This window comes from Delphinus delphis, chromosome 2 (assembly GCF_949987515.2).
Source record: "Delphinus delphis chromosome 2, mDelDel1.2, whole genome shotgun sequence".
NCBI classification, from domain to species: domain Eukaryota; kingdom Metazoa; phylum Chordata; class Mammalia; order Artiodactyla; family Delphinidae; genus Delphinus; species Delphinus delphis.
In genome coordinates, this window is record NC_082684.1 from 139,571,984 (window position 1) to 139,590,387 (window position 18,404).

The 18,404-nt window shown below is 41.7% G+C and overlaps 1 protein-coding gene across 1 annotated transcript in view; it reads right to left on the bottom strand.

Annotated features, from left to right (window-relative positions):
* RAB8B (RAB8B, member RAS oncogene family) overlaps positions 1–18,404 on the bottom strand; it is a 66,839-nt gene that overhangs the window by 17,269 nt on the left and 31,166 nt on the right. Inside the window, exon 2 of the mRNA XM_060005829.1 lies at positions 1,399–1,459. Within this exon, the coding sequence (XP_059861812.1) occupies positions 1,399–1,459 (61 nt within the window). The remainder of the gene's footprint in view (positions 1–1,398; positions 1,460–18,404) is intronic.

Consider the following 18,404-nt stretch of genomic DNA (forward strand, 5'->3'; position numbering starts at 1 on the left):
ACTGATAAATAGTGCCATGGGGTTCTAATTAGCTGATTACCCACAGGCTCCTAGAAACATTCCTTATTGTTATGATCAGGACTGTACAGCATAGAGTCAGAGATTCTCTTTGCTTCCCCCTTAAAAAAAATTTTTTTTTCTTTAAAATATTTGACTCTTATTAAATACCAACAGATGAGAAGAGTAGCTTGTGGTGACCTACACAATGTTTTCCAGTGAAGTATACGGGGAACCCTCTACACAAGGCTAATACATGAAGCTGACACAAGGTTCCAGGAGATTTGGGTAGTTGTCCCAGCTCCATCACTAACCCAGACATATGCCTTCAGATGAACTTAACCCCTCTAAGTCCCAGTTTCCTATAAAAGAAAGGCTGGCGGATTTCAATATAAGGTTCTAGTTCTATCCCGGTTCTGAAGTTCAAAGAAGAAAAACAGCCTATGGAAAAAGCTGATATATATGTATTACTTTATTATTTTGCCCTGCTTCCTTCTTACGTCTATGATGCTCTAAATTTCTAAGCTTTGTTTCCTGCTGTTATTGTCACACATTAGGTCAGTGAACATCATCCAAAACCTTCCTCAAGGCTCCAAATCTATGTGGCTCCATGGAAGGCCCTACACTGAAAGCAATTAAAGAGGTTAAAAAAAAGAAAAAATCTAAGAGTTTGAGTTCAAGCCAAAAATATTCAACCAGGCAATCTGCAGGAACCATATTTATTCACTGTAGTGTGACAAATTCTTGAGGAATTAACCAGTCGGAGTTGGCTGATCGTGAGATCTTTGCCTTGCATGTTATAACACGAGAGATGACAGGCATGCCTTTTCCCTTCCTTATTCCCCAGTGCAGTGTTCCCCATTTTTTATTTAAGAAGAAGTATGCAAATAAATGAGAAAATATCTGAGCTGGAAGGGAACTCAGATGTCATCAGTCTGACCAATCAATTTACAAATGAGGACAAGTAGTCCCTAAGAAGGGAAGCAAAGAACACCAAGTCCTTAGTTTAGAGGCTGGACTCCAGATCAGCACTTTGGGGTAGGAACTTTGGGGTTCCTACCACTTGCCTACTTTGCCTTATCTGATTTCACAGCTGCAACAACTACAATGGAAAAATAACTGACACGCTTTAGAATTTTAGTTTCCTCCCCTATAAAATTAGCATTTTGGAAGAATGAGCTCTCAAATTTCTCCTGGCTGTGAGACTTAGTGATATCATCCTTACCATCCCACTCTTGGTAAAGACACCTTTGAACACCTACCCATTTCCCCTTGGTTCTGATAAAGAAGTTTTAGCTACCAAACGGTACCTCTAATTTACCACAATTCACCTTTTAATTCCCACATTCAATTCCTGATTAAGGTAGAAATGCTGTGTGCATATATTTTTTTTTTACTTACCATATCTGAAGCTTAATTTTCTTTCCATCTAGTTCTATCGTTCTGATTTTAAAATCAATTCCTGCCAGAAAAAGAAAGAAAGACATGCTAAATTTCTTCAAATATAATCCAAGGCTTATTAGGAAAAGGACAAAGATTTCTTTTGAAAAAAAGCTCTCCAACGCACTGGAAAATGTGAACACAGAAAGGGTGTGAATGGTATGTTTCCTCTGAATACAGGCTGAAGAAAGGAATGCTAATTACTCTGCAAAGAATTCCCACACATGTTAAATGAAGCGTATTATATGCCTCATTATTTTGACACAAATGGAACACATCCCTCAAAGGTACATAATTTAGATAGATGGAGAACATGCCATATTTTCCACTTCCTGAAATACAGATAAACAAAGCTTCCTACCCACCCCTCGTGCCCCGTCCTTCCCTAAAGAAGGCCGTGAGGCCTCTTTTTGTTTTATTTCCACCTCCTTCCATTTGTTTCTTTAGAATCTGCAACTGGCTAAAAGAAAGAAAAAAAAAAACCCACCTATCTGAAGGCAGGGATGAGAAAGCCTGCATATTTATTTTATACAGTTAGCAAGTACTTTACATACATGTTAATAAATGTTCCCTGCATCTTTCTGGCTAGTGCTGAAATAGCTAAAAGGGCTTTGAGCCCTGGCTGCACTTTAGAATTACCTCAAGAACTTAAAAGAAAAAGAAAAATACTCATGACTAGGCCTGCTCCCTTCCCCAAATTCTGAGATTCTGACTTAATTGGTCAAGGATGGTATCTGTGCACTAGTAATTTTTAAAGCTCCCCAAGTGATTCCAACCTGAAGCCAAAGCTAAGAAGGCACTCAACCAGCCTGACAGGTAGCATGTGAAAGTCATTTGTGGCTCCAGCACTCAACAGTTCAACCCCTCCCTCACCTATTTCCCCCCACTATGGTAGCTCAAAACTTAACTCAGCAATTTCAACTACAAAGAACCACAAAGTCGCTCACAAATACCAGCATCCTCTACCATTGAACAGGAACAGGCTGCTGCTCTTTCTGAAGGGACCAGTCAGTGAATACAGCTCGCTTGCAATTTGCTAAATCCTCATCATCTGGCTACTCAGCTTTGTTTCAGATGTTTCTACTCCTTCACATTCTCTGTAGAGCCCCTTAAAGCGGTTTCCAAGACATTTCAAGAAAACGGTCAATTATGCATCCTCTAAAGTGACTGAAACATTAACTGCAGCTATTTTGAGGGAGAAAAGCCTTCAACGGCTACATTATTACAGTATTTCTACATATTAACACTGAGAACGCCCAAAAAGGCTGCTTGCCGGCTCCAGCTTCATATATGGCAAAGGCATAAACCAAGTGGATTCGCCCCTTCTTCTCTGCGTGGCATTTTTCCCCCAGGGAATCTTTTCAGGTACGCTTGTGAATCTTGAAATACGCAACAATCACACCCAAGCTAATCCAGCAGAACAGCTTCTTATTCTTTCCCTTCACTAATAACCATGTAATGTTAACAAATACAATCTCATACCCAATACCCCCAGGTTATCTGGCTCACATTTCCTCCTGTAAGGTACCTCAGTATTGCAGGGTCTGCAGTCACTGAAGAAAAACTGAGCAACACAGCACAAGTATTATTGTCAGCATCACACAGAATTCACTGTGGCCATCATTCAACACATTTTTATTGTGATTTATCTTTTTATATATCTCCAAATCCAGTGTAACAAAGACCCTCTAGGGATTCTCTCTAGCCTCTATCTCTTTTTGGTCCTCGCATCAAGAACAATGCCAAACACGCGGTAGGCAAGAAATGGATGTTTCTTGATGTTAACGTTTCTTAAAAATTCACAATTTTCAAAATTCATAGCAACAGAAAATAGAATGGTGGTTATGAAGGGCTGAAGGGAGGGGGCGGGGCAGGAGAGCTGTTGTTTAATGGGCATAAAGTTTCAGATTTGCAAGATGAAAAATTTCTGGAGATCTATTTCACAACAATGTAAATATACTTAATACTACTGAACTGATCACTGAAAAAATGGTTAAGATGGTAAACTTTATTTTATGTGTGTGTATGGGTTTTTTTTAGCACAGTAAAAAAGAAGAAAAATTCATGACTTTCAAAATACTTACTGTATCTTCAGAAAATAACTTTCTTAACTGGAAGACTAAAGTCATCCAACATTCCATCTTTTAATAGTTCATTCACATTTTAAGTAAAAGATGATGTCTATCAAAATGCCTGCCAAATGAATACTTTTCCTTATTCTATTTTATTAAGATGTAACTCCGGTTCTTTCAAGGTTGTTTTTACCTGTAGTCAGGAGTCATGGGCAACTTTTCCACCTTCATTCAACAAAGCCATTTTGAGGCGCCCTTAAGTCTCAGTTACTCTCCATTCACGTGAAACATTGAGGAAACTTTCTCCTGACCCAGACTTTTGTTTTTTGTATTTGTTAGAAGGATTACCTTTCTGTTATTGGAGGAGGTTCTACCATTATCTGTGATACTTAACTGTCTGTTCACTATTCAGAGGTTTTCAACATTTTATAAGAGTTGTGAACTGGTATTTAGCTTTGGCTGATGCTGCTTTCAGGAGCCAGGTGACAGACAAATGCTGTAGAGCACAGTCAAATTAACACAACTTGAATTTCACTAAAAATGGGAAATATCACTTATGTTATTATTGAAAAGCCTTGGCCCTGGAAGTCAAAAGACCTAGACTGTGGGCTTCCCTGGTGGCGCAGTGGTTGAGAGTCCGCCTGCCGATGCAAGGGACGCGGGTTCGTGCTCTGGTCCGGGAAGATCCCACATGCCGCGGAGCGGCTGGGCCCGTGAGCCATGGCTGCTAAGCCTGCGCGTCCGGAGCCTGTGCTCGCAACGGGAGAGGCCACGACAGTGAGAGGCCCGCGTACCGAAAAAAAAAAAAAAAAAAGTCCTAGACTGTAGGTTGGGTTCTGTCATTAATAACTTTTAGGAGGTTGCCTATCTGTTCTGAACCTCCACATTCTCATCCATAAAAAAGGTTAAGAGAATCTCATTAGATAAATTAGATCATGTGCTTGATTGTGCTGTGGGAACTCTGAAATTCCACACATATGTAAGATATTACACATTCAGATGCCGTTATCCGGCAGATCTTGTCACCTCATGCATGGATTATGGTAATAGCCTCCCAGGGCGCTGTGCCAACACCTCTTGCTGGTCTGATTCCCCAGTTCACAGCATGCAACTGTGAGAACAGCTTTCAACAATCCCTGTGGTAATGTCACCTCCCTATTCAAGAAGCCATGGATCCAACTTCCTCGGCCTGGCAATCCAGCCTTCCCCCCAGGTGCACCGCTCTCCCTACGCCGCCACCCTCCCAGCCTCTCTCCAACTTCAGCCTCTGTTTCTCTCACTGGGCCCCGCACCTCCTCCCCTCTGCCCGTGCATGGCTACCTCACTCGGCAGCCTTCTCTGAGGGTGCCACCCTACCCTGCGGTCCTCTCCACTCAGGCCTGTCCATCCCTACCTCCAGGCCTGGCTTTTGCACAGCAATTCAATACTGTGTTACTGGGTTTATTAACATACTGTCCTGAATTGCTCTCACATCAAGCAAGGGTTCCATCCTCTCTTTGCCAGTTAGGTTGCACACAGAAACATGTATGCAGTAGATCCTAAATGAAAGGTTAAATACCTCCGTGTAACTAGGTAAAGGTTAAATTCTACTAAGTGTGGAGACAGCTAAGAAAACCTTGCAAGTTCAAAGTTGTGTCAGCGTACACTCGCGAAAATAGTAGGGATGCTGAGAAATCTTATGACACTAAGAAAATGAAGATCTCTACATTACAATTAGTTTTGACAATATCAGTAGAATATATAGTGCGTTAATACTTACTATAAAGGAAAGACAACTTTCTGAGGCTACTCCAGGATTAAAAGAATAACCAGTCATAAGAATGATAATATAATTATATCAATTAGGATGCTTTCTGCTGCAAATAACAGAAACCCCAAATCAAACGAGCTTAAGGTAATGTGTTGACTCATATGACAAGCCCAGTGGTAAGCTGAGGTTCCGAGATGGCTCAATCCAGTAGTTCTGGCTCATTTCTCTGCATCTCCTTTGGCTCTGCCCTCGTGGGAGTATCAATTTCATCCTCTGACTGATAGCAGTTCCTGACTACAAGAGCAATACTGAGAAGAAAAGAGATCATCTTCCTGTGCCTCTCTCTTAAAAGTGAGGAAATGTTTCCCCAAAGCCTCCAGTGACCTTTCCTTCATGTCTCATTTCTGGATTTATAACCAAGGGAATGTCATGTTCTGGGGGCCAAGACTGAGCTCCTCAACTAATCACTGCCCCGGGCAGTTACCAAGATTGGATTAATCTAAACCCATCCCTAAACTGAGATTAATCAAGGCCCATCCCTGGAGCTGGGTCACTTCCCCTGATCCTGCTAAAAATAGGAGAGAGGGGAAAGCTGTTGGATCCATCATAATATCTGTTAGAATAATACAAGTTTATTTAATACAAGTTTATATTCATAGCTACATGAAACAGAGAGATCCTAACAGCTATCACTACTACTCTGGCACGAATGTTATTAAATTTCATGATAACTACAGTACTTCTCTGAAGGTAATTTCTCCTCATGTTCAGCCATGAACAAGAAGGAGACAAAGGACAACGAGCAACCCAGGTAGCTGCCACAACATCTCTGGGCTAAACCATGATCTTTGCTGTTAGGAGAGTTCCCAAGCCCACAGCTCCAAAGACCTGGCTTGTGCTCTAGTCCCAGATGATTAGAGACTGCAAAGGAGGAGGCAGTCATCGGTAGCAGCAAGAACCAAAGCTCATCCTAGCAGTAAGGGAGCAATTTTTTTTTCCTCCCTTCAAAACGACTATACAATCTCAAAAAACATAGCTCCCGAAGAGGATTACATTTAGGGTCAAAAAGCCCCATGTATTTCTTTTTTCTTAATAAATTTATTGATTTATCTTTGGCTGTGTTGGGTCTTCGTTGCTACGCGCAGGCTTTCTCTAGTTGTGGCGAGCGGGGGCTACTCTTCGTTGCGGTGCGCAGGCTTCTCATTGTGGTGCCTTCTCTTGCTGCGGAGCACGGGCTCTAGGCGCATGGGCTTCAGTAGTTGTGGCACATGGGCTCAGTAGCTGTGGCTCGCGGGCTCTAGAGCACAGGCTCAGCAGTTGTGGCGCACAGGCTTAGTTGCTCTGTGGCATGTGGGATCTTGCCGGACCAGGGCTCGAACCTGTGTCCCCTGCGTTGGCAGGCGGATTCTTAACTACTGCGCCACCAGGGAAGTCCAAAGCCCCCTGTATTTCAATAGTCTTTTAGAAAGCATCATTTTTTGGCAGCACATAATACAATAATTCATGTTCAAAATGACAACCCTGAGTCATCCCACCTCATGAGCAATCCATGAGCCACCAGGCTTCATGCAGCCTACCTGGCTGGCAGCACAGCCAACATCTATGCTCAAGAGAAGACTCCATCGTTGCTTCCATGTTGCTTGAATATGCCCTGACATTAATTTTTTGATGGCTTTAAAGAAGCACCAGTTTTCTCATTAATATTTATCTAGTCAATAAAATAGGAAATCTAAATTGTAAGAAAACATTCACAAGGGACTCAAAACCATTTTTCATTCTGAATTTAAATACATACACACACACACACACACAACACACACACACACAACACACACACACACACACACACACTCACTAATAGATTTTTATTTTTTCTGAATTGATTCTCATGCTAAATGGTTGTTCATCACTGATACATGTTACGTAGCATAAGGAGGCACCGAGGGAAAAATGAAAGGGATCACAGAATTCTAGTGACCACTTAGTCCAGTCCTCCCCCTGTGCTGAAGAAAACTGAGGCTCAGGGAGACGCAGCAACTTACCCAGATTCACAAAGGCCAATTCAAAATGGGGTTAAAATCAAATTTGGGCATTTAAAGACCAGGCCTTCCTGAAGAGATGCATACAAGAATGTCCACATCTCCCTGAGGAGGCCTCCTCTTTACGGGTCGTAGTAAAGCACTAGCAACAACAGGAATGCCCTGGCATACAAGGCCAAGAATACCTTGGTATATAAGGAAATACTAGGGAGCAGTGAACAAGAGTCATGTGTGTCAACATGAATGAAGCTCAAAACAACGTCCAGTGAAAAGAGCAACTGCAGACATACACACAGAGTCAAACCATTTCTGTAAAATTTCAATACCAAAAACAACAGTATGGATCATTTATACATCTATCCACGTGTAATTAAAATACAAAAAAATACGCAACAATGGTTATCAACAAAATCCGGATAGCTGTTACCTCTGGAGAGAAACGGAGGAGGAGGGATTAGGCAGGGGTTCACAGGGACTTCAACTCTACTTGTTATTTATTATTTCTAAAAGTGAGGGGTGGTACATGAACGTGGGAGTGTTTTCCATTAGGTATACTTTTGTATGCCTAAATTTGTTCATGATTTTTTAAAAGCAATGGCTAATTACTGGAAAAATGACATAGAGAGGCACACATTTATTCATGGCAGGAGAAAAATCAAACCAAATTTGAGAGATGAAAGGCACTTGAGAAGATTTAGGCCAGGGACCCCCTCCCCAACTTGTTCAATACAAAGAGGGCTTTGGTGCTCAGTTCAATAAACTGAGCCCTTGGTGACCAGTTACAGGGTGACAGAAAGAATGGATCAAGCTCAGAAAGTGAGGGGACAGATGAGTGGCTTGGGGCTGCAAGGAGTGCTGGCCACTCAGATTTCCAGTAGGGGTATCAAGGACATTTCCTTCCCCAACTGGAGGAAAAGGAGCTTCCATGTGGGCCAAGGACAAGGGAGGAATACACATGTGGTCACTGCTGGGAATGGTATCGTGGGAGAGGGACAGAGGAGCTCTGATTTTCCACCTCTAATGCGACAGGGAAGAGGCTTCGGCTAGGGGAGCAGGGGTCTGCCCTGCACCTCTGAGAAGGTGGAGTATACTTGAGGCTTCTGCATTGTTCAGGGCGAAGCACAGGAACAAGACCTGGCAGAGGCTGGCAGTGAGGCTCTAGCGAGGGATATGAACCAAGCACGTGCCCAAAGCACTACTTATCAATCACAGTTCTCAGAAACCAGTGGTGGACCGGGAGGGAGGGCTTGACCAGCAAAAGAAAGGGACAGAAACTTTGAACTTGGCCCAAGTCCACAGTTAACAGACCTTAAAGGGAAAAGGAGTTTGGAATAAGCAGTCTTGGGCCTCCTATCATTCCGCAAGTTAGATACAATTTAACATGGAGAGCGAACAGATGGACAAAATTCTTTTATACCAAAGTCAGATTAGTCAGCCAACAGATATAATAACAAAACCTTTACTGTTTCAAGAGAACAGGGAGGTTGCCCAGGTTTGTGAATGGGTAAAAGGATACCATTGCTTAAGTGTGGGAAAAGAGTACAAAGAAGGACTTTTCCTGGCCTTCAGAAGTCTGGGGGGCCAGGGAGTTGTCTCAACTTTCAGCTTAAGCTGTGACTTGACTTATTTTTGCTCTGTGGGTGCTGGAGGTTAGAACACAACACACACAACTCTCTTTTCTATCTTGGGTCACTTGGTCACTTTTCCTTGCCCGGCCCAGGAAAATCAGGGGTGGAGAAACAGTAGGGACCTTCCTTCAACTGAAGTTTTAAACATGTGGTTCCCACTGATGTTCTTCTAAAAGTCCAATTTGGCTGAAGTCAAGAGAGCCATGAGGGCTTCCCTGGTGGCACAGTGGTTGAGAATCCGTCTGCCAATGCAGGGGACACGGGTTCGATCCCTGGTCCGGGAGGATCCCACATGCCGCGGAGTGACTAGGCCTGCGCCACAACTACTGGGCCTGCGTGCCTGGAGCCCGCGAGCCACAACTACTGAGCCCACGTGCCTAGAGCCCATGCCCACAGCAAGGAAGGCCACTGCAGTGAGAGGCCCGTGCACCGCAGCGAAGTGTGGTCCCCGCTTGCCGCAACTAGAGAGAGCCAGTTCGCAGCAATGAAGACACAACGCAGCCAAAAATAAATAAATAAATTTAAAAAAAAGAGAGCCATGAAAAAAAAAAATCAGATTTCTGGGATACTGAGCCTTTCAATGAATGATAGCAGTGTAAGATTCCAATGCTGGGTTTACCCCAGTGTTGCACATGGAGGAAGAAAAAACATGGGTCATCTATCCCCTTTGACCCACTTTAAGAAGTACAAGTTTAACACTGCACTTTTACAATTAAAAAGAAAAAAATGTACTTTGTTTCAAAAGTACATTTGGGAACAAAAAACATCTGTGATTCCAGGCCATCTGAATATGAGTTCTGTGGTTTCTCTATTTACATTTCAGAGATACTCCAGGAATAGAAAAAAAGTTTCTCAAATATTGAAATCCACTTTAAAGAAATGTTACATTCACTTCCTTACTCAAGATTTTTATTTTTAATAATGAAGATACAGTAATAAATGGATCCTGCCAGTTTTGAAACTTTGACAACCATATATTTTTTCTGTGGACTTTTTTTTTTTTTTTTCTTTTTTTGCGGTACACAGGCCTCTCACTGTTGTGGCCTCTCCCGTTGTGGAGCACAGGCTCCGGACGCGCAGGCTCAGCGGCCATGGCTCACGGGCCCAGCTGCTCAGCGGCATGTGGGATCTTCCCGGACCGGGGCACGAACCCGTGTCCCCTGCATCAGCAGGCGGACTCTCAACCACTGTGCCACCAGGGAAGCCCTCTGTGGACTTTTAAACATGGAGAATAATAAAATTTTAGAGTAGCTGACTTCAGGATAATTAGCTAAAAGCTCTAATTAGAAAAAGAGATTAATGAAATAGGATAAAATATGAGCCATAGATTGAAGCTTTAAACTATTTTTTTTCCAAAATAAAGAAGGGACTTGGAAAAAATGTGTAAAAGTAGAAATAAAGTTAAGAATGTTACTTAGATTGAAAGAGAGGCATTCAAGGCATTGTTCTGTTTTAAAAACATACTCTGTAAGTTCATAAAAGCACATTTCCACCAAGTGCCAAATTTGCTGCATATATTTAGAACTATTTTTTATTTTATTCACTTATATTCAAATTTACTATCTGTTTTCTTATTTGAGAATTAGAAAGTCTAAAGTTCAAAAGGAAAAACACATTAAAAGTAAATTTAGAAGACGTTTTGACAACAGCGTGAAATGATCACTGGCAGCCAAATATGTTAATTTTGTTAAATCCAGTATTAGAAAAGGGGGATTTTTTTTTTAAAGGTGGACTAACAAGTGGTCTGCGAATATTATTTGCCCTTAAAGGAAAGGACACCTGATATACTAAAAAGAAGAAGACTAGAAGTTTTCAGATTTCTTTGGTTCTTCTACTCTGTGAATAGGAAGTGGTAAATGAAACCCCATTTATGGTATAAATCAGCAGTAACACTTATCACCACTTCCTGCTGAAAAAGCTGCACATCTTTACACTGTTTTGGAATTTCCTACTTGTTACTGAATTAAATTCAATTCTTGGCATTCTTCATTAGACAGCTGAACCCATAAAATCTAATCATGCCAACAAAAGATAACAAATTCATAAACTAATTCTAGAAATTATGAAGGATTTACTAATTTTTCTTTGAGCCATAAACATATGCCTGACAGATACAAAAACAGTGCATTTAAGAACAGCTTTGGAGGGACTTCCCTGGTGGTCCAGTGGTAAAGAATCCATCCACCTTCCAATGCAGGGGACGTGGGTTCGATCCCTGGTCAGGGAACTAAGATCCCACATGCCGCGGGGTAACAAAGCCCGCTCACCACAACTACTGAGCTCACGCGCCTCAACGAGTTTCAACTACAGAGCCCATGCACTCTGGACACCGCGCACCACAACTAGAGACAGAAAACCCGCACATCACAACTAGAGAGAAAGCCTGCGTGCCACAACTTGAGAGAAGCCTGCGCGCCTCAACGAAAGATCCCGCACGCCTCAACGAAGACCCTGCGTGCCACAACTAAGACCCGATGCAGCCAAAAAAATACATAAAATAAATATTTTTTAAAATTCTTAAAAAAAAAAAGAATTGCCTTTAGGGACTTCCTTGGTGACACAGTGGTTGAGAATCCACCTGCCAACGCAAGGGACACGGGTTCAAGCCCTGGTCTGGGAAGATCTCACATGCCGCAGAGCAACTAAGCCCATGCACCACAACTACTGAGCCTGTGCTCTAGAGCCTGTGAGCCACAACTACTGAGCCTCCGTGCCACAACTACTGAAGTCCACACGCCTAGAGCCCGTGCTCCACAACAAGAGAAGCCACTGCAATGAGAAGCCTGCACACCGCAAGGAAGAGTAGCCCCCGCTCGCCGCAACTAGAGAAAGCCCACACGCAGCAATGAAGACCCAATGCAGCCAAAAATAAATAAATAAGTAAATTTATTAAAAAAAAAAAAAAGAATAGCTTTAAGGAATCTCTATATTGGAGAGTCTCAAAGGGCTTTATAAATTAAAATATAAAGATTTAATTAACCCTTAAAATGTCTTTGGGCAACAAAAGGGCAAAATAACAAATCACTATAATATCATCACTTTCACACCAGTGTAAAGAAAAAAAAACAAATCAGTATAATACCAAATGATAACTACTAAAATATAACTGAATTACAAATGAAAGGGTTTTAATGCTAGAGCTGCCAAAATGTCAAGAGAGAAAAACAGAATTGGCAAATAAGGTGTAATAACACAGCTACAACAACTCAGATAAAGTATGCAGAAACACCTAGGAAGGATTGAGAATTTTAAATCTGATTAAGGAGCCAGCAGCGATTACCCAGAATTCAACTCACAATTTGAGAATGGCCAAAGAATGCACAAGTCTCTTTTGCAAATCTTGCACTTTCAAAAGGAAATGTGTTTTAAGTGTTACTCAATCTGGAAGTAGCAATGTGCTTGAAGTTGTCAAAATGTGGATTTTAAAAGCTTTCAATGAACAGATGTTTTCCCTTCAATAAAATCTCTTTTCGTAAAAAGCCTAATTTATAAACTAGACTTCCTTGAAGGGTAAAAGTTCAGAATGCCTCTGAGATTTCCATCTCTTTTCCCGTTATTAATTCATGACCACTCCAAGAACCAAACTGCTCCCCAATGAAACCAGCTGCATCTCCTCTGCTCTATCCACTGTTTCTGAAAAACTGTACCTTTGTAACAGGCAAAGCCCTCCAGTATGAGTCCTAAACCTGGAATTTCTTTGTGTGTACTTTGACAACTCAGGGTCAGGTCTGTTTCATTTAAGGGTGAAGGGAATACTGTGGTTATTCAAAAGATGAAGATAAAAAAGCAAATCCCAGATTTTACATATTACTGCCATGGGAAAACCATACTGCCAAATCACTGGAATTACCACTGGAAAAAATTACAACTACATTCCAATGATGTTGCACCAAAAATGCAGCAAAACTGATCCTTTAAATCTTTCCAAGTACTATGTATCATACTTTCCATTCGTTTGGAGGTAAATGAAAGCTAAAAAGAAAAAAATAACTAAGCAACAATATTACATGGTACAACTAACTAAAAACAAATGATATATATTTTCCCTTTGAGAATGAGTTCATAAAAGAGGAAAACCAAAAAAGACCGTTATCAATGTAATATACCAGTTAGCAACTAGGGCTGAAACAAACTTTAGCTACAATTTTATTATTTTCCTGGAAAATATCCAAATCACTTGTTTAAGGTTTCAGCTTATATTGGTGCACAATGTAAAAATTCAGTAATTTTCCTCAGCCAGTTAATACAGATCATCTTATAATGGGGGAGGAGGTAAGGGTCTGAACCAAATTACTGGAGGCTGGAAGAGAAGAATCATCTAAAGTCATACAGTACCCACTTCACCCCTCCCATCCTCATCTTTCACTGACTTTTCTCTAGATAAAAGGAAGATGATCAGAGATTATAAAATAAACAAACTACAAACTCACACTGCTCTGAATCTAGTTAGCAAAAAAGGCTTTTCTTGATCAAAACCAACATCAATGCCACAAAAAGTACAGTAAAATTAAGAAGCACTTACAGCTCATTGGAGCCAGGGTAGCAGATGGATAATTATAATAAGCTATTGCTAATGAGTAGGATTTAAAAAGACAGATGGGGTATATGCAAGCAAAAGGATGAGACAAAAATCAACAAAAATGGCACAAACAGAATACAGTTTTCCCAATCAAAAATGAAAAACTTTTTCAGGTGATTGTATCATTCTGATTTGTAAACACACTTCCTTACGAGACAAAAGTTTAAAGTTGACAACACCCTATAACCTTCATGTATGTAATAAACACTTCTACCAGCCTATTATGCATATCTCATATACAGCCATCCACCTCTAAATACTTGAGACATTTTTGTAACTTTATAGGGCGATAAAGGATTATGCCGCCTACTACCTCCTTGGCTTGACTTTTATTTATTTATTTATTTTTAAATTTTTATTTTTTGCGGTACGCGGGCCTCTCACTGTTGTGGCCTCTCCCGTTGCGGAGCACAGGCTCCGGATGCACAGGCTCAGCGGCCATGGCTCACAGGCCCAGCCGCTCCGCGGCATGTGGGATCTTCCCGGACCGGGGCACGAACCCGCGTCCCCTGCATCGGCAGGCGGACTCTCAACCACTGCGCCACCAGTGAAGCCCTTGGCTTGACTTTTAAAACAGAATACAATGTTACAACTGGGCTGGTAAATCCATGATCTTCTCTAACCTATGGTCTGGACCAGTGAAGCAGCTAGAACATGTCATATTTTTTTTCTCCCCTGTCCCCCGGGGCTAATTGCCACTTTAAACTTCAAATATGCAAAGAATGAGTAATAACTATATTCAGAAGCACAAAATGAGTGGGCTGTCAAGATATGCTACAGGGGATTCACATTCAGTCATTATTCTCCCTACTTCCAAAGCCCTGTGTTTTGGTGAGGCGGGGTGCTTGGTCGGGGGCGGGGGGAGTGGTAGAGGGGCCTGGGGAGAAGGAAACCTAGACAATATTGACAAGAGACCGTTTTTTAAAAGCCATCCTGATACTTTAATGGCTGGGAGATTCATCCAGTGCCACATAAAATAACTTTTCTAAAATTGACAAAAAATCTATTTCAAATTATATTTTTATCGGCGTGTTTTTATAAAACCAACTTCAAAGTGGAATGTCCCATTCAAGGTACCCCATCCCCATCCCCAATAACTAAGGCCTTGCGCGTTCTAGCAAGAAACTACCTGCACAGTTTCCTCTGACTGGTTCTTAATCTTGGATAGGAGAATTATTTACCTTATGCTTCTTTTTACCCATTTCTTTCAAAATAGACAGCTCTTTCCAAATCCTGGAGAAACACGTTAAGGATCAAAGGATGTCCGTTAGCACCTGTCTTTCTCAGGCAAGTGTTTCAAAGTTACAAATACAAGTATGTTCTTTAAACAGGTCATAAACAGGCAGTTGCCCCAACCAACAGGCCATGTAAGATACAAACGACTCATTCAGAAGTCTCCTTGGGTCCTGGAGGGCAATGCCCCTTATTTCCCACAACAGAATACCAGGAGTCAGTGACCAGGATGAGTGAGTGACCAAGAGCTACATCTTCTCTTAGACAGGTACAAACACAGATACACTTCCTTGAAAACAGCATCTGCCTGCTGCCCATCCCCCCGATCGACAGTTCCTCCCCTATTTCCTATGCTAGAGTAGCCACTGAAGTCTTTGCACCTTTTTCACCAAGCGGGAGTATTTTAAGTCTTTTAAAAGTAATCCTTGGGCTTCCCTGGTGGCACAGTGGTTGAGAGTCCACCTTCTGATGCAGGGGACACGGGTTCGTGCCCCGGTTCGGGAAGATCCCACATGCCGTGGAGCGGCTGGTCCCGTGAGCCATGGCCGCTGAGCCTGCGCGTCCGGAGCCTGTGCTCCGCAACGGGAGAGGCCACAACAGTGAGAGGCCCGCGTACCGCAAAAAAAAAAAAAAAAAAGTAATCCTTGATCATTATCAAGATTACACAGAAACTTGGAAAGTATTTATGTTATAATTTGATAAAAGTAGCAAAATATAAAAGGCACTATGTCTATAACTATGAAGAAAATATATATGGAAAGCAACATGTAAAGCAATAAAGCAGTTATGTTAGGGTATGTTACCGTGAGATGATTTTCACATTTATGAACTTAAAATGTTCACATACTCCTGTATTACCTTTGTATTAAGCAACTTTGAAGAAAATATTACTTATGCTATAGATGAAATAGTACTCACTACAACTCTACTTCAAATTCTGGATTAAAGAAGCTTTGAGAGACTGCTCTTACAAAATCTTACCAATGAATAGAATACTGTTTCTATGGGGGGAAAAAAAGCATAAAAAGGCATACCAAATAAGTAATTCATATGCTCCTGAAAGGGTCTTTAACTGAAGACTGCAACCATTATCTACCAAACAGCCTGGACAAATGTGTCCCTTGTCCCCTAATTCCTTCAGTTCCAGTTTATTTGCTGTCACCTGCAATAGAATGTGTGGGAAGACAAAGAAAGGGATAAAGAAATGTGAGCTTGCTTTCACATGATGCTTCTTAGTGGCATCACGTGAACAGCAGAACAAACCCAGGAGGAAAGGCATCATTGGCAGATTTCATTTTCCCATGCTATCCCTGTCCCTAATTAACAAGATAATTCTGAGTTTGCCATACTATAATTTATTAATCTTATTCAATTAATCTAAGCAGCTGTAAAACAGGAGAAGGCAACAGTGCAAGCAGTTTTTAAAAAACTAAATTTATTTATTTATTTATTTTTGGCTGTGTTGGCTCTTCATTGCTGCGCACGGGCTTTTTGAAAAACTAGTTGCAGCGACTGGGGGCTACTCTTTGTTGTGGTGTGCGGGCTTCTCATTGCGGTGGCTTCTCCTGTTGTGGAGCACGGGCTCTAGGCACGCGGCTTCAGTAGTTGTGGCTCATGGGCTCTAGAACACAGGGTCAGTAGTTGTGGTGCATGGGCTTAGTTGCTCCGTGGCATGTGAGATCTTCCCGGACCAGGGCTCAAACCCGTGTCCCCTGCACTGGCAGGCAGATTCTTACTGCACCACCAGGGAAGTCCAACAGTGCAAGCTTTAATAAAGGGAGCTCACTGGACTTTAAAAGCTTTAAAAGCTGCTCAGTGGCCTTGGTGAATAATTTGCTTTGTATATTTTTAACTCATCTTTCTACTTAAAGCTCCATATTACAATGCGGTTTAGAAAAAAGAAACAGCAGGTATATACAGATTATTTTAAAAGTAAACTCAGGGGTACAGAGGGTAGATAATTCCAGGTTCTTGGGTGTGTAGGGGTGGATCAAGCCAGAGTGTTGCTACATATAAACGGTTGAGAAAAAACTAAACAAAACAAACTTGATCATCAAGCTGAAAATTTTACTCCTGCAATTGAAAAGGTGGTATTTTACAATGTTAAATTCATCTATCCAGTTTCTGACTGATCCAAAAGTACACTGGCAACACCCTAACTGTAACCCTCAGTTACTAAAGTGGAAAACAGAAACAGAACTCTCCACGCATGTGATCATTTTATAGACACACTGTCATTTCAGTGATGTCCTCGGGTAAGCCTGGGGCAGAATTTCCACATCTGGTGGTCACAATGTCAGTGCTCCCAGTTTGGACAGTGTAGTCACTAGGTCAGGAAATGCATAAGACAGTGATGCAAAGAAGTTAAGAAACATGGTACACAATGACTGTGTATTTTTAACCCCAAATGATCTGTCAGCAGAATTGAGGAGGGTGAAGAATAATGTCACTGGCCATTCTGGGAACAGAAGAGATCACACCCATTGGACTGCAGTTCTTTGAATGAATTTCTGAAAGTGACAGAAGAAACCAGAAAAAAATCGTTCATTCAGAAAAACTGATATTTCATCTACTTCAGATAAGTCTTTGCGGACCTCAAGGCTGCAGTCCGTGTGTGGAAATTATGATACTGAGGCACAGAACTGGCAGACATGGCCCCCCTTTTGACTGTGAAACCAGTGTCTCAGCCTGCCTGTAAGTATAATCCACGATGCAAATTATAAAACAGAAAACTGACTGAGACTGCTTCATTTTGGCTACATAAAAACATGGCTAAAGAGTGCTCAACCACATATGATAGATACAATGAAGTTTAGCTTAGTCAGATGTTAAGTCACACTTAATGAAAATCAAGTTGACTAATGAAAGGGCAAATTTCAATATTTAATTTGACAAGAAGTCCTGAGCCTGACATGACGCTACGTGCTGAGGAATACAAAGATGAACATTTATGGGTCTCAGGGAGCTCCCAGGGCAGTAGGCACTAAAATCTCCTAACGGGAAAATCCCACGTCATACTTACATCTTTTGTTAAAGATAATATTATAAGGTTTGCTCTTCGGGAGCAGGAACTAACAACAGATGATAAACCAACAGAAAACATGATTTCCTAAGATATGAAACTGCCTGCTTTAGTTCTGTCTTTTCTGCAAACAAGCATACAATTATCTCCTAAAGGCTGAGAGTAAACAAGTGGCATTTGTCTATCACAAATGGCAAAAATGGTAACAGCAATTTTTCACTGTTGTTTAGAAGCCAATTTGGCTTAGGATTTAAAACAGTCTAAAAAAAAGGGACTCATTCTACCATCACCTTCACATTCCCTCCCAGCACTCCAATATATAAACAATAGTCTTGGTCAAGCTTAACATTTTCTCTGAACTCTAAGAGCTTTGATGACCAGCTAAAAGTCAAAATGAGCAAACATCACATTCACGAAGAATGATAATATTAAAAACTGTCAGTTTTGGGGCTTCCCTGGTGGCGCAGTGGTTGAGAGTCCACCTGCTGATGCAGGGGACACGGGTTCGTGCCCCGGTCCGGGAAGATCCCACATGCCGCGGAGCGGCTGGGCCCGTGAGCCATGGCCGCTGAGCCTGCGCGTCCAGAGCCTGTGCTCCGCAACGGGAGAGGCAACAACAGTGAGAGGGTCGCGTACCGCAAAAA